The following is a 20,991-nucleotide window of genomic DNA, read 5'->3' on the forward strand; positions in this document are numbered from 1 at the left end:
TATTTGGTGACGTGAGGTTAAATACAATAAGAATTCCTTCTCTAGCCTACAGCTTCTCTCTACGAGGAGAATATAGTGATGAGCATGGAGAGGACTATTTTGGCTACTTTTTTTTTTATCAGTATAAAGAGTTTTTTGATGTAGATGAAAACTAACTGTGAAATCCTTAAAAAAATCTTTTCAGTGAGTGTTTTACCATCATAGAAGAAGAAGGTTCCAGCCTTTGAATCTTTGTAATTTGCTGTTTATTTTTTATGTTAGCTTAATAATTGAACTGGTTGGCTGCTGAAGCAGCACTTTTTTTTTTTTTCCCATGATAACATCATATAAAGCAAAATCTATTGGATTGTGGTTTCATGAAAGAAGAAAAAAGGACTCTGAGGCCAGTACTTTGTATGCTGAATGTAATGCCAGACATAAACCTCTGACAGCAGAGAAATAAAAGAAAATGGCAGTATATTGCCAAATAACTATCTTATTTATAAAATAAAAATACTCTAGGGAAAAAGCAAATGACAAAGGCAAGATTTTCATTGCAAACTTCACTGCTATGTAAGATCAGTTCAACATAATAGTGTATTAAAATGCAATATGAGCTCTTTACGCCATCAGAAAATCGCATTTTTGATGCTTAGAAGTTACTATTCAGTATGACACTAGAGGCTTTTATTGTGTGCACTTCAGGTCTGTGCATAAGATACACCTTTTCAAATCTATAAATTAAAAATGCACTTGATAGTATAATCTGCTATTCGTAGTCCTATAGAAATACCAATTCTGATTTTGTTTCACAGCAATTTTGTTTTTCTGCAAGATCACTTTAATTTACAATGACAGTGCACTCCAAAAACTGATGGCACCAAAGAATGCTGTGTGAAATTATACGACTCTGTCAAACATAAATCTCAAATATTTTTTGAAAGCCAACATGCTCCCTTAGCCAATCATACCAGACTAAGTAAATGGTCTATGAAAGAAATGAAAATATTTTTTTTAGTAAACGCAACTAACATTTCTGTAGATTCCATCTTGTGTACTCATCATGACCCTAAATAAAATCCCTGTGTTGTACGTTATCTGAGATAGGAAGATTGTACCAAAGCCAGTCAGTTGACTCACGTTTTGGCAGCAGGCCTTTTTTTCTAGCAGTGAAAATCCCAGGATTTTGAGGTTAGAGGACTAGCTCCTTGGCAACTATTTTTGTAATGATAGCAGAAAATATGCCGTCTTTGATTTTAAGATTATCGAAAGCAGAATCACAGAATCACAGAATTGTAGGGGTTGGAAGGGACCTCCAGAGATCATCGAGTCCAACCCCCCTGCCAAAGCAGGTTCCCTATAGCAGGTCGCACAGGTAGGCATCCAGGCAGGTCTTGAACATCTCCAGAGAAGGAGACTCCACCACCTCCCTGGGAAAGCAGCTGGAGAATTCACACACACAGGAGGAGACCCCTGAGCTGACTCTGCAGTACCCCTTCAGAAAGGTAGGAGCCAGGGTCCGGGGCTGCAGGGTAGAGCCAGCAGCTGTCCCACTGCAGCTTCCTCAGGCGAGCAGCATGCATCTCCCAGACAGCATCCTCTGTTACATGCTGAGGTGGGGATCAATCCATAGTGAGCGTGTAGTTCTGGTTCCTATTGACTGGCATTGAGCATGGTTGTTCCCATTTAAATAAGCAGAACTTACACAAACGCTCGCTAGGGTATGAACACAATAAATACATTAATAGTTAAATGTAGCATTTGTATGCTCTTACTGGCTAAGTGGAAACAGTGGGCAACTGCAGGTCCTGCGTGTTTTATTTTTTCTATGAGCCTTAGAAAATCCTCTCTCCTATGCTGTTCTTTTGGACTTTGTTGTTGGTTTTTTTTTTTAAATTTCAAGCTCTTGAAGTGCTTGGAAGTAGGCCACTGAGAAAGCAAGGCAAACATGCTTTCTGAGTCTGGGTTTTGCTGTTCCCCACTAGATATATTAAACTCATCTGAGGAAGAATAAGAAGCTATTTTCCTCAATTTTCCATACTGCCTGTGGGAATCTAATTCAATTTCCTCCCAAATTTAGCAATGAAAATAGCAAAGAATAAAGTTGAAGAGGCTTCTATATATCTCTAGATTCTAAAGTACTAAGGTGCTGTAGGATTATTGAGCACAGGTTAAACTTCTTTTCCAGTCACAAAGCTACTTACAGATTTAAGCAGCTTAAAAACCTGATCCAACATTAGTCCTTGCTTTGCAAATGAAAGAATAGTATATATACCTATACAAAGTTATTTTTGTTATCACTGAATTTTTTTATTCATTAATATTGCTGTTGCCCCATTCCACAAAGGAATCTTATTTGCAGTGAAAGATTATGAAGTATTAGAAAAAAATCAGGGAAAGGGACATGGAAAAAGTCTTTTGACTAAAAGCACCTCCTAAAATAAACAAATGAAAGAAAGGATATGCATTTCATTACTCTCACTACAACAGATACATTTTAGCAGCAGGCTACAGGGATTTTATTCATAACTTCCAGAAAAAAAAAAAGTTCTTTTTTGGGGCTTCTTTTCAGCAATGTGGACTTGATGTATTCATATAGCTCAAAAAAAATACAGAATAAAAATCAGAATTGACTTTTCTGCTTTGCACGAGCCAGAACATTTGTTCAGCAGACATATTTGCAGCCAACCACCCAGGCCATTTTCTGATTGCCAACTGTCCTTACTTGTTTCAACCCTTTTAGCTCAGAACTTCCTCAGACGGCTGGTCCCTGCAGGGAGAACTGGTAGCCTAGATTGCAGTAATTATCTGTTACCTCTTTTATGTGTGTTCTCTCTGTCTGTTTCTCCATCCTCACAGAAATAAATTGGCCAGCAATCATTGTATTTCTTCACAATAGTCCCCTTTATCCTTGTTTTCATCACTGCAAAATCTGCTTCAGTAGTAAAGCTGTGAAGACTTATGTTAAGCTTTGGAAGTTAGGATAAGGGCTGGCATGCTTTATTTTTTATTCTTTGACACAGCATGGAAAAATTCTATGATGTAATTAATAAAAACATTCAATAGATACATTACTTTTCTGAGGCTGAGCCTCTAGGAAAACATGTTCTACTTATTACAAGACATTTAAAGAGACTTGTCTTTTTTTCCTGTTGCTTACGTTGTACATTCAACAGTACAAGAATTTTGGCACTTATCTGTACGGTTTTACATGTTTTGACAAGTTTGTCTCATGAAATGACAAGGAAAATATAAAGTAAAAACAGCCTAAATGTAAATCACACACACACAAAATAGTTCAGATAAAATGCTGTTTTTATCTCTAGTATTTCATGATACGTTTTAAAGATGTTTCAATTTTAACTTCCACTTTCTACTTTCTTGATCTTCTTCTCTTTCATGGTTGAGGTATCATTTAAAGTGTATTTACAACAGGGACATTCCATCTTCATCTACATTATATAAGAAACCTGAATCCCTTGGTGAAGCCACCTCAAGGTTATTAGTAACCTTGAGAGGGATGACATAGACAGCAATGTTAACAGCTCTGGTATCACATCTACTCCAGCCAGGTCCTTTTGGACCGCTGTGACAAGGTGCTGGGAGCAGTTGCTGGCACAGGGGAGATGACGAATTTACTTCATTGCTAATAGTGTTTCTAAATGCCCAGTGCGAGCAATGTCTCCCAGCACTGAAACTGTGTAAGGATAGCACTTCACGCTGTGCGTGCACTACGTTGCGTGGGCAGCACTATGACAAGCAAATCTTGGGCAAGCTCTCCTGTGGGTGCAGAGCTACAGCGTGTGGAAATGATGGGTCCACGCAGAGGGCTTGCAAGTTTGTTTTAAGATCATTTTATAAACTTCAGCTATGACCTAGAATGATCCAAAAATGTATCTAAGTGAGGAACATATGGCTAGCTGTAAAAAATGTATCAAAGAGCATCTCTTGTCTTTCTTTCTCATGAATGATCCCTTCAACAATACCCTCAGGTGACCCCAGTCTGTTGGTTGGCACTCACATGCAAGTGAATCAGCATGCTATTAGCAATTACTTTAGTGATATTTACAGCATTTTAATGTCACTTGTCTATATGTAAATAGAATCTGTGAGGAACGCAGCACCCAGGGCTCCTTCTCCCACTAAAACAGAACTGTTCCTTGAACACGCCAGAATGCTTCCTACACCTTATATAACGGCCAAAAATATCACCTAAATTGCTCTATGACAAAATAATGAGTCTGTCAAAGATGGGTGGTCAGAAAAACAAATTTGTTCTCCTACACAATTAGGGTTTATAGCATTGGACAGCCATATAAATCTCCAGCAATTCAGAATTGGATTTGCACATTGGAGGGAAATATGTTGTGTGTGCTGTAAGCAGGCTGCCAAGCAGGAAATGTCCCTGCAGGTTGAACTGAAAGATGCGAAACCCCTGACCACAGAAACATTGGGAGAGAAATTTCCAAATGGAGGCAAATGTAGTGCAGACTTGGTGTTCAAATTCACAAGCTCATCAATAAGCAATATCATGCATTCAAAGCCAGGCTGGATGTGGCTCTGGGCAGCCTGGTCTAGTGGTTGGCGATCTTGCACATAGCAGGGGGTTGGAACCAGATGATCACTGTGGTCCTTTTCAACCCAGGCCATTCTATGACTCTATGATTATTTGTAATGAGCATGTATTGTATCTCACAGTAACACTTTGCCTTTTTGTATTTTTTTCCCCCTATACAGTTTGCCAGTGCAAAGGCTGCTACATGCATCCTCTTACATTTGCCACACCTTAACCTGTATTATCAAAGCTACTCTACTCAAAATAGCTCCCTCAATCATCCTTTACCAGAACACATTCAAGCATCTGCTACCCACCCACTAATACCCAGTCATTACATTTCTGGGTATGTGTACATCATACCTTTTGAAGCACTTAACTTTTTTTCTGGATTTCAAGAAACTACGTAGACATAAAATGCTGTCATCTGGCACTTGTTCAGTACACATAGTTTGGATGCAGAGTTTTAGGTTTTCATAACTTATCCATTCCTATACACGTAGGCAACTCTTCCAACAGAAGCAACTGCAAGGATTATATGAAATTTTGGGTTTAATATGCTTTGTATTCAAAACTAATTAAGTCTTTTGTTACTACTTAAATTCAAAGCGGTATCAAGTAAGAACTGCCTTTCAAAGAAAGCATTTAAAAAAATAGCTAGTGATACCTAGAATTTTCAGTAGTAATTTATTATCATAGTTGTTACCTTGCCATATAAGGTAATAAAATATTTCCTTGCCTCTGAAGTGAAAAAAGAAAAGTAAGCTGCTTCTTTGGAAGAAAAAAAAAAAAAAAAAAAAAAAAAAGGAGAATATAGATGAGGGTCTCTGAACTTGGGTAATGTGTCTTCCACGGCCAATGATGTCCTCATCTCTTCCTACGATCTGGTGGGAGCCCAGTTTTCCTGACAGATCAGTGGTACTGTTCTGATTCACTTACCTGAAATAGCTGAACTCCAGGCTCTGCTTTGTTGTGGACTTACAACCCAATATGTCTCGTCATAAGGTTCTTCTTCCTCACAGTCTATCTGGATGTTACTTTTACATAAATGATCTCAATAACTTAAAACTTTCTATTTCCCTTACTGCCTATCCCTCAAATAAAAGCAGGGGTTTTTTTATTATACTCTAGTCATCTCCCTGCCCCTCTATGTATATTTACCACTTTCATCCACCCTGGAAGTCTGTCCCTCAGGCACAAAGGGCATTTCTCTCTTTCTGCACAGCAGCTCTCTGTGATTTGTCCATACACACCTCTGATGAGGTCCCTGGGACAGATAGCCCATTTCCTAGTACAGCCTTCCCAAAAATAAGTAAATAGACATATATAACATCTCTCCATATACAGCACAGAATTTGATATTAGCATGTTATTCCCATAATACCTTCCAAAAGTACACCCTGTTTGCTTTCTGCAGTTGTTATTGGTCTTTTCCAGTTTTAGCGCTGCCTGCACTTGACCCTCATTCAGAATTCAGCTGAACGTGCTATAGAAGTTCATGATTAATCTCTGAGGTGTGTGAAGTGACATCAGCAAAAATTAGTGCGAGTTGAGAATCAGAGCCTGTGGGTCAGTCCTCAGAATCGCTTTGTTTGTGCTTATGCTCCTTTACTTGTTATATGTAGTTAGTGATACAATATCTTCAATATTCAGTTTCTTCATATTTCTTTAATCTGAAGGGCATTTTGCACTTGTATAACACTAATGACCACAAACCCAAACTAACTTTTATACTACCAGTATTCTGAAGTGCTAAGGATAACGGCTTTTGCCACACATGGTCTGACTTTCACGGTTTGGGGTTTTTTGAAATATTTATTTTTCTACACAATGAACTGGCTCTCATTAACATCACTTTTGACACTTTTAAGAAAATGTATTTTTACAATTTGTCTTTAAGTAGTCCTTTAGAAAATCACAGTGACTACGTTTTGCTCATTACTCTCTTTGAAATTGTACGCAGCTAAGTTTGAATTATTCTGAGGATGGCTTTTCAGGATTCTGTAACACTGTCAGCACTTCTAGTGCTCATCTCTTGATGTTAGATTTTGACTATCTGTTCTCTGCTTACAACAGTTTCCTATCAGTCCTTTATTTTTTCAATAATTAATTTACTTTGTTTTATTTCATTCACTTTAAATCATGCTCTTGTAAAGTAATACCTTAATTGTCACGGTTGTTCATGTTTTGTTTTGGTTTGGTTTTTTTTGTGGTGGTGATGGATTTTTTGGGGGGTATTTTTTTGTTTTTGGTGGGAGAGAGGAGTAGACAGTTTGCATTCCTTTCTCTTATAATTCCATTCATTGGAATTTTCTTTGAAGGCAGAATACAGCTTCCTGGATGATCCAGCTAGGAAAGCTTTCACACATATAAACACATACAAATAAATAAATTTGCAGAGAGACATTAATTGAACAAAGACAGGAAGAGCCATTTAGCAAGTTTAGCAAGGTAAGTGGCTAAGATGACAATACTGTTTGGCTTTTTTATACGTATTCTGAATGCCTATAACAAGGGCTGATTTTTTAATTTTTTTTTTTAAATTCTCACTTAAGCTGGTTTTTAAAGTTCAGAGTTCCCACCTATTTCCACGAGCTTGTCTGAGAAATAAGGAATACGAAGGCAGAAAGGAGAAGGCAGCTTACAAAGACATTAGGGAATGTGGAACATAAAAGGAAGTCAGCAGGCATGAGAATTTGTAGGAACTGTTTGCATATGAATATATACACCCATATATACATACCAACAAAACATATACATAAAGAGAGTTGGAACAGGACTGGATAGAAGCAGAGAGAGATGGAGGAGACCAGAGTCTACTCAAGACTTACAGTTATGCAAGCAAGATTGAAGATGGGCCAGACCAGCTCCTTAGGAACAAAGTAGAATTACAGCATCTGTTATATACAGACTTTTTCTTACAAGATTTTCTGACGCAACCACTGTTTGCTTTCTGGTGCTTGTAGAAGAGCCATGTACATTGGCACCAATTAGCAGATGCATCTACACTTGTTTTCTCCTTATCAGCACGCAGCAGTCTTCAGATCCATAAGAATTACCACTTCTCTCAGTATCAGCTGACTTTTTCTTCTGCCTAGATCAGTTTGCTGTTTCTAACACGGATGAATTCCTACAATAAAGCAGAAATCTCCTCCTGAAGAAAAGCCAATCAGTTCCTGTCTTCAGTGCTACACAGTCTCTCCTACTTTTTTCTCCCTTGACCCCTTCCTGTGCATGCTGTCATTGTGTATCTCCCATTTTCATAGTCCAGTGGGCAGTAAAACAACTCATCACTTTTCTTAATAGCAGTTCTATTTACCAAAACTTGAGCTCTGCATGACTGGCCATATCTCATCCACTGACATCCAGACAGGTATCTTTCACTCTGCAGTGTCCAGTCTTTGAAAATTTACCTTACAATTGGTATAGTCTTTAAGCATCAATATTCCAGAAATCATATAAAAATGAAGTTCACCTTCTTTTGTCTGGCATGTTCGATATATTTTGCTAATCTCTATTTAAACAGTACCAGTCCTGCTTTTCTTTAGAGTAAGTGTTGCTTAAATATCAACAATTTCATCTGCCTCATTTCTATCACCGAAAAGGATGCTGCACCATCTTCTGCATTATAAATTCTTGTGGATTCTCTCCAGCAGCCACTTATGACAACTGCAAGTTTGTTTTACCCTGGGGATATATATGTATGTGGCCAGTTGCTTCAGGTCATATTCCTTCCAAATGGAAGTCAGCTTGACAGCTGTTAATTTGCGGTTGGTCATTCCATGTGTTGTTTTGCTCTAATTATTGGCCAGTGTATGGAACAGGTGACAAATACTCACAGGACAACCCTTTAAATCTCTAGACATACAATCATTATGAAAACAAACAACTAGAGTCATTAAATACTAGTTTTCTCTCCAGCTCCAAACAGAAACAGATTTTAGCCATTTCCAACATTTTGGGGAAAGAGATGGAAAAAAAGTAAAAATATTTTACTGTTTATGAAATTACTTTTCCCATTCTGTAAGAATCCTAGTTTCAGGCAGAGAGAGGAATTAAGGGAAATACAATTGTTCAGGTAGCAGATGCTGAATCTGATTTATGTAATGATTTTTGTTCTCAAAGTTTGTTTAGGTGCTATTTCCTAAATTAAACTCAGGAAACAATATTTCCTGTGACCTTCAGCTACTATAATTATATTAAATTAAAGCAGGGGAAAAAAATTGCTTACTGAGCAAGATAGCACTTGCTGGACAAGAATGGCAAAACATCACTGAACTGAACTTACATTTTTCAAGGTTCCTTTCTCCCAAAGTAGGCTGTTGTAGAGGATATTTAAGTGAAATCTGCTTTCTCAGATGTCCATGGCCTATTCAGATCTTAATATGGGACAGACTCTCTAAGGATACAAACAACTTATTTTGTCTCTTTGTGTAGCAAGCAACTCTTGAATTTTTGCAAGATTGTAGACCTAGCTGTATGAAAATTACAATTAATTTAGTTGATTAGTGGAGTTATGTTAGTGGAAATGAGAAAAGATTCAGCACTTTGGACCTTGGTGAAATTAGCACTGTTTATCTTATTAGATCTGTGTGAGTTGATGATAATATAACATGCTCTTTGAGCAATATCTTGTGATACTTGCTAAAACACAGTCACAACACACTGAGAAAGAAAATTTCCATAGGGTGTTCTTTACAAAAAAAATATAAGCCAAAAATAAACACAGTTTAAATAATATCCTACTTCTTTTATTTTTGCTTTTTAAAAATAGGTGTAAGTGCAATCTTCACGCTACTGGCTGTAAAGAAGAAAACAAAAGACTACTTTGTGAATGTGAGCATAACACAACTGGCCCAGACTGTGGAAAATGCAAGAAGAATTACCAGGGCCGACCATGGAGCCCTGGTTCTTATCTGCCTATACCTAAGGGCACTGCTAATATCTGTAAGTAATTCTGCAAAATAAGATTATTTCATTATTAGAATTCTGCCCATATCACAACTATGAAGGAGGATTAATTCTGGGAAAAGTTTGTCCTTTTTTATGATTGAGTGCACGTAATTTAACATGGCTTAAAGCACATTAATTGTAGGTATGCATCATGTCATTATCCGTATTCTACATGCTTGTAAATATTTTGCATGAGAACTGCATAGAATCATAGAATGGCCTGGGCTGAGAAGGACCTCAAGGATCATCCTGTTTCAACCCCCCTGCCACGGGCAGGGTCACCAACCACTAAACCAGTCTGCCCACAGCCACATGCAGCCTGGCCTTGAATGCATTCAGAGATGGGGCATCCACAACCTCCTTGGGCAACCTGTTCCAGTGCGTCACCACTCTCTGAGTGAAAAACTTCCTCTTAATATCTAACTTAAACCTTCCCTGTCTTGGTTTAAAACCATTTCCCTTTGTCCTATCACTGTCAACCCATGTAAACAGTTGTTATGCTTGTATCCATGGACATATTCTTTGCTATTGCACAGTAAAGATTAAGGAACCAAAAAAGAATAGCACCCTTCACATGAAAAAGCACATTAAGGGGAGGGAAACCAGTGGGAATGTCTGCTGCAGTGCTCCAGCTAAGGCTCTCTCAGCTTTCCACTGATACATTTTTATTGCCTCTGGACTCAAAACAACCGCAGTACAACTTGTCAGATGAGATCATTACTGATTTTTCATCCATTCAAGAAAATTTTAAAAAGTCTTTCTATTAACTGTATCTGAAGGCTGATAAATGAATTTTGTATCTGATGTGGACCTGTAATCCAGACTCAAGTTCAATCTTGCTGATTTCTGAGAGGAAAAGTGAGAGCAAAAACTACATTTTTATCTTTCCCCGTTTCAAACTAATACATGTTCAACAACTTGCATACTCACTATTTCACATATACCATTCCAATACATATGAATATCATCCAAAGGAAGTTACTTGCAGCTACTCTTCCTGGTTCTGGTCAGGATTAGGTCAAACAGAACATGGTGCTGAAAGAGAGGTTGCACAGCATCATTTCTTTTTTTCATGCATGTATGAAATACACAATGATTCAAATTCCTTCTGAGTAGCAGACTTACATTCCTTTGAAGAAAGGATTAAAGAAGATGAGAATAAATCACCAAACCTTTTGACAGAACTTATAGCTTCTTTGAAGAAAAAAGTCCAGAGTTTTACTCTGATTAAAAGCAAAACATTTATTTCTAGAATATTAGAATATAACAATTTACTGAAAAGTTATGTAAGAGAAACAAAGCTACGTAATTCATTGAATAGAAGTTTAAAATCAGGAGAAATGTGCAGTGCTCAGAATGTTATCTAAGACTTCAAAGCAGCAGCTGTGAGGAATCAAGACTCAAAAATGAGTATCACAGGAAGCAGGACCTTATCAAGTTAAATGTGAGAGTAATAGCCCAAGTAACAAACCGTGAAGTGTGGGGGTATGAAATTATGATAAAATTCCTACTGAGCAGAAAAAAGGAACCTTCAAAAAGCAAGTGAAAAACATTCTGTAAGAAAATTCACTTTTTCCAAGTTATAAAAAGGGAGCATTGCTCTCAGAATTAGAACTTTAAAGTTTTGTTTGGAGAAAAACAGAGAGATTTACCAGCTTGATGTTATTTATGTATGTATTTGTATACGTGCATAGGCACATATACATACCATATGCATATATGGAAACATACATATATATATATATACATATATATATACATGCATATATCATTACCCCAGTAATCATCTGCACTAGGGCAAAATACATCTGAAATTAAAAATGAGGATCTTACCACATGCAGTTTGTTATGTTACTGACATCATTTAAAATGAATTGAACATATACCAACAGAAACAGTGGAACTAGCACACAGTGAAAGGTTGCTGATGCTTGATGAGAACACTGAGTTGCATCAGATATACTATTCCATCAAAATCAAAAACTGTTGCAAATAAAAGAAAGAATTTTCTATTTATTAGTAGTAGTAGTAGCAGTACTAAAGCATTTGTGAAAATGTAACCTTATTTGGTCTGACCAGTGTTTCATCAAACCTCAAATCCTGACATCCTGACAGTGCTCACCAGAAGCAGTTTATAGAAAACGGAATGACGAAGGTGAACATAGAAGGATTTTGTGTTGGCCTTTCCAGTCTTGAGCAATAAAGAGGCTTTCTGCACTGGAGTCTCCTACAGTGGTTCTAGATTCAGAAGAGAGAGACACAGCTGCCATAAATTCCTACTCAGTGGCTTCTTACAGCAACACACTTTGCATTTTAAAGACATAATGAATGAAAATAATTTCCTTTTGTATGCTTTTTGTGTTTTTATTTGTTTAAGTCTTAACCCCCTTAGGAAAAAATGGAATAACGCAGCCATATTTATTTGTTATCCCATTTATTATTTCATAGACTTGGCGCGTCCACTTCTCCAATCTGTTCCCCAAATAAAGAATCCTAATCTATTTAATCTTGTCGTATATAAAAGCAATGCCAAATCATTTACATGTGCCATTCCTGCTCTCTTCTGGCTCTGTGGTGACATTCTTTTGATTTTGTGAGGCTTAAACTTCACATCATATTCTAGACATGAGCATAACATGGATCTTTTACAGTGGCATAAAAACGTGTCTGCTTTGTATTTTATTATTACATGGATCAGCCCTTAAGTTCTTTTTAAGAAGAACTGGTGTCACACTGACAACATTTCTTCTGGCATCAAGGCTGACATAAGTGACAGGTTATATGTTACAGTTATTCGTTCAGAAATGTCATATTTGAGTTCCTTTAAAACACTTTTCCAGTGAATACAACCATATGGCAATTCTTATTGCTTGATATTACTTTTATCTTCTAAAACAACTTCTGGTCATGGCAGACTTTTATAAATTCCTCAGTCTGTGAGAATCTCTATAACCTTTGTTGTGAGTATCAGTGCAAACAATTAATTTAGTATTTAGTATTTAGCATTCTCTATCTACCCAATCATCTCTTTGTGAAGCCTTCTGCTTATGGTGTGTTTATTTAAAAAGGAAAATAAATATGCATTAAATTTAAGTCTGTAGCAAGTTGATTCTCCAAGTACTGTCATTTATATTTAGCTTGACAGATTTTTATGCTTTTTTCCAATCTTTCTCTATTAATCTAACTTACACTTGTGAAGAGAGTCTTTCTAAAGACTTCTTTATTTTGCCATTTGGGTAGGTTTGTTATGTTTTTAGTGAAGTTCACTTTTAGAATTTACTTTCTTTTGATTGGTTGTATGCAATTATTCTTAGTCTCTCAGATTTTTACATCTCTCTGTTGTCTGCATTATATTTGTTTAGTTGGGGTTTTTTTTGGTTTCTTTTTTACTAGATTCCACATTTTTATCTGCTCTCTCTGAAAGTTTCTGCAGTGGATTTTTTTCTCCTTATTCCTCTCAACAAGTATGTTGGCTTTCATTCCAGAAGTGGTTCTCTGATAACTGCTTCTTGAATCAGGTCCTATGCACTACTAAGATCTAAATAAGCTGCTTTTCTTGTGTGTTTTCTGATTACTTGCTACAAGCAGCAATTATTCATGGTATGTAAAAGCTTCATTTCATTGTCACTTCCTGATTTAATCCAGCATGAGTTTTAGCATATGAATTTTTGCATTATTCTGTAGTCTTTCTGCAGGACCAGAGTAATTTCATTTGCACTGTTGAGTTTGTTTCACCATCTCCATCAGGTGATCAGTAAATGTAGCTCTAGGGCCATAGTCTTCTTAGTTAACCATACATTCTGTGAACATTTTGGGGAACATATTGGTAGAATTAACTTACTTATCTAGCTTGGCTTTACACCTTCCTTGATATGGTAATTATATTCCCCAGGGGTACAATAATTAGTCCTTCATTACAGAAGTGTCCTTTGATTCTTCTCCTCCTTCCAATTTTCAGATTCTACCTTCTTCATCTAAGACAAAATATTTTTCATTTAGAATGGATTTGAAGCACTTTTGTTTTGTAGGAGTGCCTAAATAAGATGCAGTAATGTAATTAATGTAATTCTATAAATGATTTTTTTTTTTTTTTCCCCACAAAATAAAGATTTCTCCAGACATTCTCTGATACCGGGGAATTTGCTTAGATTCAACAAGAAGCCTGAGGACTGTTTCAAAATCTTTCCAAACAGGAATTGATGTAGTTTTCACTGTCCTGATTCTGCCATTTTGGTAGCCAGTGAGGCTTGTTCATACCTATTCAAGTTACAGCTCATGAAATACAAGAGCATTCCAGGCTATATCTCACTCATAATCTAAATCTTGATATAAAGCTGATATCTGTATCCTTCTCATTTTTATTGAAAGTAATTTTTTTTTTTTTTTAGGAGAATGCAAAGCATTTTTGCCTGCTTTTGTGAAAAACATCAAATTCTTCACTGTATACTGGTACTACTGCATAGCATTTATTTTATATTTTCACTCTATCTTATTGACTATTTTGTGATTACATTTATTCCCTTGTGCTGCCACATTCTACAAATAGTTTGTACTGCAATATGTTTTGGCACTCAAAGTGAACTTATTGAATTTCTCAGTACTTGGTATTACAAGATAGCTTTTCTCTCAGCAGTCATACGTGTCTGACAGCACAAGCCCTTTTCTTCCTTCTGTTGTTTAGATCATCTCTGGCACTTATGTTCTTTGCTCTATCAAACAGAGCTGTCCGAGTCTGTGCTGGGCTCCCATCCATCAAAGCCTGCTTGCTTTTTTGTCAGTCCTCCACAGCCAATAACCTGTACCAGAAATGCTTGACACTCAGCTAAAAAATGCCTCCCAGCTTCTACCTGACTTTGCTAATTCATAGTTCGACATGAAACAAAGCATTGATCAGGACACAAAGAACACTGGTGGATTTTTCAGTGGTGGATTTTTTCAGTGAGAAGTTAGGCAGATAGTCTCAATCAGTTAACAGAATTTCTTCTGCAGCAAGTTCCTGTCTGACAGAATAGCCTCTGTCTCAGCAGTACAGCGCTAATCCTCCCTGAGCAGGAAAAGACTTATGAGGCATCACTGCAGCACAGCTGCCACAGAAACAGTCCTGGCAAAAAGTAATGGTACTTAAAGTATTGTGCTGATTACTCTCATCTGTGTTCATATTTTTCTCCATGAATATTTGATGGCACAAAGCCATCTTGAAGGACCAGCATAAGTGAAATTGATGAGGAGGTTGTATGATGGCAGGCTTGTTATTGAGGAATCTATGTAGCAGGATTCCCTATGCCTGAAAAGATCATGCAGTCAACAGTCTTTTCAAGGCAGGCTCACACTGTAGATACAGTCTCATTTTCTAAGGGTCCTGTTCTCTGAAGCAACAGGCAGGAGCTTTCCAGTGCCTACTTTCATGAATTAAGTAAAGGATGTTGTCCTACATGATCGCAGTGCAGAGGAATGGGGCATGCTTAAGAAGTAAAACATTGCTTCTTGACAATTCTGATAATCTTTTCAATCTTTACGGAGTGAGCAATTGCAAACTTAACAGCAGCAGAAGTTCTAAGGCTCTCACAACAAAACACATGCAAAACTTCCTAAGAATTATGTCTTTCACAGTGTGTGGTCCTTTGCCTAAACACAATTTGACAGAGCACAAAAAGTTTACTTCTATGATCATAATAATCATTCCTTTTGATGAAGCGATTACAAGATGCTAGGTTCCTCTAGCTTCTCAGAACTTTCAGTTACTATAGAATTCAGAACATCTAAAATTGATACTGATGATCTGATATTGTGATCATGCCTCATTGGAGAATTTAGAAAGGGAAAAAATATCTGTGAGGAGTGCTGTCTTGCTGCATCACATATATCCCAGGAAAGCAGATCAGACACTGCAGACCTGCTCTGACTCTTTGCTATGGAATTCAACTCTATATTTTGCACCTCTTTAAGAATCAGCATTGTGTAGAGTGCAATTATAAGGAAATATCTTTTGTCAAAAAAGCTCTCACACAACTTCCATCAGCAATTAAGGAGTCCAAAATTGCGTTGCATTATCTATTCTTGTATCTTCTCATACCTTCATAACAGGCAGTCTAAATTCTCAGTCCCTAGGCTGCATTCACCTCACCTGGATAATTCTGGGTGACTCTGTCTCCCCGAATACGTGAGCTGCAAGCAAGATGCAGTGCTCTGAAAGCAGCAGGAGCCCATCCCTGACTCCCCATCATATGGCAGGTGCACATCCAGCCTTGTGATGGCAAAGGCAGAGAAACCCATGAGAAAGACAGTAGCCACGATTGAGTTGCCAGAATAATTCCTCCATCCCAAATGCTCTCCGAGCCCAGGAGGACACGCAGCCTGACTGCATTACCTGCTCTGCTGGCAGGAAGCATGCAAACTCACTGATGGTCATGGCGGCTACAGCATATGGTCTGCTCTGAGACTGCAAACTGCAGCATTGCCCTTCTCACTGAAAGCTTGATGTCATTCCTTTCTGTTATGCATTCCATACTGACACAATCTGCACAAGAAATCGAAAACCTGCCTCTTTGCAAGCATCCGATTTCTGGAGTTTTTTTCTCCATTCACAGTAGTTAGCTACACAGTATCTAGTTGCTAAAACAACCCATTTCCTGATAATGGAAAACAAGAAGATTACAAGGCAGATGCAGAACACCATATGCAAGGAAAGCACTAGATTTTTTCTCTCATGTAACGTGTGCATATTTAGAAGCACTTCAGTAAACATGCAGTATATCAAATCACCACCCTCAAGTCAAGTCAAAAATAGTGAATAGGATCAGAGACTTCTGCAGTGTTCACCATTTTGGGGGCAGGAGCTACCCTGGTTCTTTCCTCAGTACAATACTCGCCATTACAATGCATAAGCATCCCAGTGATTCCAAGTGAAAGAACATTGCTCTGGTTTAACAACTCATTATTTGTAAATACAGTCACTTGATTTCTTTAATTTAGCAGAAGAGAGTTGTGCTTGGTTGATCTATCTTGCCACAAGGCTGATGGGCACCCACCATGCCAGGGGACGACAGCATCCCACCCAGCTCCCAGCAGCTTCCTCTCCACCATGCCACAGCCCCCACATGGCATGCATGCACACCTCAGGGCTGCTGATGGGAGCACCTCCTGCACCTCATGCAGCTCTGCTGTGCCAGAACTGGACTCGATATGCAAGTCCTGATCTTCCCAGAGCACCACTACTGAGAACATATTTCCCATTATATATGCACTTTAGTTTTTAAGGAGTGTTAATAGATCCTGTCTCACGGCCTTATGCAATCACCTCTTTTCTAGACAAAACCAGAAGTGCCATTCTCACTCACTTTAGCAGAAAGGGCATAAAGTAGAACACAATCAACACAGTCACCACACGTAGGGTAACTGGTATTACAAAAATCACACAAATATAGAAACTATGAAAAGAGTGAAAGAGCTTTTCAAATAGAATCTGAAGACAACTTTGCAAGTTTAATTTAGAGCCCTTAAAGGCAAGCAGGTTTTTTATTCTCATTATTCTCTGCCCAGGAAGCATTTATCACTATGAATTTGTGAAATAGAATAAAAAGAGGAGATCAGACTTGCAGGAAAGCCTCTCCCTTTCCTACAATCTGTTAAGGACAGAAAGGAAAGGATATTTGTGTGTGTGTGTAGGAGAGAAAAGAGGTTTGAGGTGGGGGAGTATACTGAAGGAAATACAAATACAGTTTCACAGTGGAAGTGTGAGTGTGAGAACACAGGATCTGTATTTTATCTAATACTCTTGCAGTTTCCATCAGTGTATAAAGGAAAATGAATTCTGCTAATTTAAAACATCTATAATGACTTGCAAGAAAAGGAAACAAACTTCTATTGAAACTTTGGGGAAAAATGGAAAATTGATTGTTGACTTTTTGACTTTTAAAGCATGTGGATATAAGTTCTCTTACATTAACCTATTCTAATTTAAAAGTACATAGGGAACTAAGTTCTTTTTATAACTTTTAGAACAAAAAAATATGTTCTATTATGACCATATTCTTATTTAGCTTTTAATACCTAACTGTGTGATTTAAGTATATACATACACATACATGTTTATCTCAACAGAAATGAAGTTTGGAAATGATGCCTGAATGAGAGTTTCATTCAGCAGGGGCTCCCCAAGTGCAGGGCCTGGCCTTCTGCAGGTCCCAGTTCCCACATCCGATTTGAAAGCAGGGCAGACTTTCTGGCACATGCCCCAGCATTGCCATATTTCTTTCAGGTTATCATTCTGTACACCAAATTACTTCAGTTTTCTCCTTGCCAGGCTAGAATTTAGTAACGATTCCTAATTGACTCTACCACCATACTTACACTGAAAATCATTTATCATGCAAACATTCCTTCACTCCAACTTGCTTCATTAGAGAATAGTCCATACGATCTCTGAGTAAGACAGAACTCTTCAAGATGGATTTTGAAAGTTGTACAGCAGAAGTTTAATGGAAAAAAAGACTTTTGCAGTAAAGCACATTCTACTGAAGTCAATAAAACTTACAGAAAGAAAACTGTTTTTAACTGAGAGGATGCAAATATTCAGAATTAAATTACTGATCTGCAGTTTAACACTGGAAACCAGCGATAGTACTATAATTGATACCATTTAATATAAAGAAAACAGCATTTCAGAAAAGGTATTGTGTCCACAGTTTTGGACAAGAAAAAAAAAGCACCATTAAGGGCAGATATAACCACAAGCTACATTTCAGAACTACATCAGGCAACTGGAGATCCCACATTGCTAATGTAGCAGATTTACTCCTCAGCAGCCCCACCTCTTCTGGTAAATCTCACCTGCCTCTGGAATGGTTTCCCTGCATTAGTTCAGCTCAGAAACTGAAATGAAAGCAGGAAAAGAAATCAATGAGAGGCTTAGTCAATATGGCAAGCCTAATGCATTAGATTGTTTTGCTCAATTAAATTTCTTTTCCTTAACTTAATTTGGGTAACCATCAGGTAAAGGATGAAAAAAATAGCTATGTATAGTTAATGCAACAGAAGATATCAACTGATGTAAGCAGCTGGCCAAAGTAGTTAGCAATGCAACTATCCTTTGGTTCATTTTTTCCCTAGATCTACATAATACATGCATGAGTTGTATTTTTATACAGAGCACTAAACCTAATGGCTGGCTAATTCAAATACAAAACTGCTCTGAACAAATTCATGAAGTTCTGAGATCTGGTATGGGTCCCAGAAATACCCATCTGTCAATACATTTTAGTGTTCCCCACAGTCTCATACTGAAAAATCTAAAGACTCTGCATTTAGAAAGGGCGGGATGCTAGCAATTGCTTGGAACTATTTATTGATACAATATTCTGAAAATGAGGAGATATATATATATATTTTCAGAATCTTAGATGTAATAGTGCTGTCAACTACAGTAAACAGCTAACATCTTTTTATTGTTTTCTTTCTCTACAGGTATACCCAGTATTTCCAGTATTGGTAGTAAGTAAAAAGACAGTATTGTTTTGCATTTTCATTCAGCTTCTTGGATCTCGTTTCCCAACATCCCTCTCTGTTGTAGATGATGTTTATCCGAAATGTGCTCTACAGTGAAGGGGTTATGTACTGGCTTACAGTAACATGTAACCGTATTATATAGCCAGAGAGAATGTCAACATATCTGCCTTCAAGCACAGATTTTCTGATGCATTCTTATCAGCAGATGAAAGATGAATGCTGTAAAAATGAGCATTATGCAGAGAATTAAAACTTCCACAGAAAATATTTCTTGAGTATATTTTGTGAAAATGTTTACTAGTAACAGGGAAGTATAAGACAATTAATTTTCATGTGTTTGTGTATAAATTCAAAGAGAGAACAGAAGATTTTTAAAAATACTTTTCATTTTTTGTGCAGTAGCTTATTAAATGTAGTGTATCTGTTCAAATCTTTGGATTACCACCAGTAGCCTTTGAACTGGGCTTTTCTGCACAGAACAAATAGAACTGTGTTCCTTGTAAAAATAATCCTGCTTTTCTGTATGCATATAAAGCTTCAAAATATTATACCAAAACTATGATAAAAACATAGTGTTGTAATGTTAAGAACTAGCATATCAATGAAGTAGCAGATAAATCATGTCAGAACACTTAAACAAAGGAAGAACATAGTAGCTGAGCTCTGTGTCTCAGCTGAGTTCCCCAGCAGACAAGTGCACACAGTCAGGGCATGTCAGCTGCTTACAAATAGAGTGCAGGACTAGAAATCTATCATGCTGTGACTGACTGAGAGAATATTCCCCACAGCCTCAGTTTTGCAGAAACCTTAGACTCAACTTCTATGAGGTGCAGGACTATCAAAATGAGAAAATATCATCGTAGTAAAATACAATTTGCCATACCCGATATCCAGCTGAAAAGCTTCTAATAATTTGGATAAAACTGCCTCACTTCTTTTGATGCATAGTCAGGTCTGCCAGTTTATAAATCAGCTCAGTTTACGGAAGCTCATGAATAGCACTGATTTGTTAAACTCTAGGCAGCAAGCTAAATATCGTCAAAACTAGCCTCCTCGTAAATAAGAACAGTGCTAACAGCTGAATACCATGGCATCTGTTTGGTAGCTTTAAATATTGAAGCAGCATCAATGACAATAACCTGAAACTGAGAGCCTTCGATTTGAATAATGTAATTTTCCTGCTTCAATATCTCCTTTGACATTTTCATGACTGAAAATGGATAGTGATACGCTATTTTAAAACCATGTTTTTATACATATATATTATAACAACAACAAAAAAAGAACTACATGGAAGAGAAGAGTAAGTTTATATTGGTGTTATCAGAAATATCCTGCCATTAATAACAGACATGGGATGAATGGGAAAATAGGTCTTTGGAGTATGGTTGTGCTGTATTTTCTTAGTGCTGTGTTGCATGGACTATATACTTGTGTTTTCACTTCACGCTCCATACAGTCTTTGTCACCACATCTACCATTTCTGAGCATCAGCAGATGTTGGCCTTTGAAAACTTAACAGGGAAACTCAAATACCTTTTAAGTAATGGTGACCTGAAAGGATGCAATGTTGACCTCTTTGTGTTTTAAACTGGGTTGATTAGTACTGTTTATCTATTAAAAATGGAGAAAAATCTCTTTAACATTCCTTAGAAAATTGAAAAATAAGTGCAAGTTTATGCTTTATCTTAAATGTGCTATAAACATCTTGGAGTAATATGTGGTAGAATTCAACAATTTTTTTTTTATTTACCTGGAAAGGCTGAAGCACGAGCATCTCTTCACGAGCATAAGTAAATACTGATATTCTGCTTGCTTTTTTTCATGCTTTTCTTCTTAAATAGCTAAGGGAAAAATAGCTCTACTCGCACAATCTTCTGAACATCTTTACTACAGGATAGAAACAGCAGAATTATCAGTTAAACAAGGATAGAACCCATAAATATATTCTTGTCTCTAAGAGAATTTAACAGAATTACAATTAATGCATAAAGCCAAAG

General features: G+C 37.2%; 1 protein-coding gene across 7 annotated transcripts in view; it reads left to right on the forward strand.

The window, feature by feature from the left end:
• Positions 1-20,991, forward strand: part of NTNG1 (netrin G1) — a 150,888-nt gene that overhangs the window by 85,224 nt on the left and 44,673 nt on the right. For all 7 annotated transcript variants that reach the window (XM_052667014.1, XM_052667010.1, XM_052667008.1 and 4 more), the window contains exons 4-5: positions 9,309-9,481; positions 18,950-18,976. In XM_052667014.1, the coding sequence (XP_052522974.1) occupies positions 9,309-9,481; positions 18,950-18,976 (200 nt within the window). The remainder of the gene's footprint in view (positions 1-9,308; positions 9,482-18,949; positions 18,977-20,991) is intronic.

The sequence above is a fragment of the Tympanuchus pallidicinctus genome, unplaced genomic scaffold, assembly GCF_026119805.1.
Source record: "Tympanuchus pallidicinctus isolate F22 unplaced genomic scaffold, pur_lepc_1.0 scaffold7, whole genome shotgun sequence".
Taxonomy (NCBI): Eukaryota; Metazoa; Chordata; class Aves; order Galliformes; family Phasianidae; genus Tympanuchus; species Tympanuchus pallidicinctus.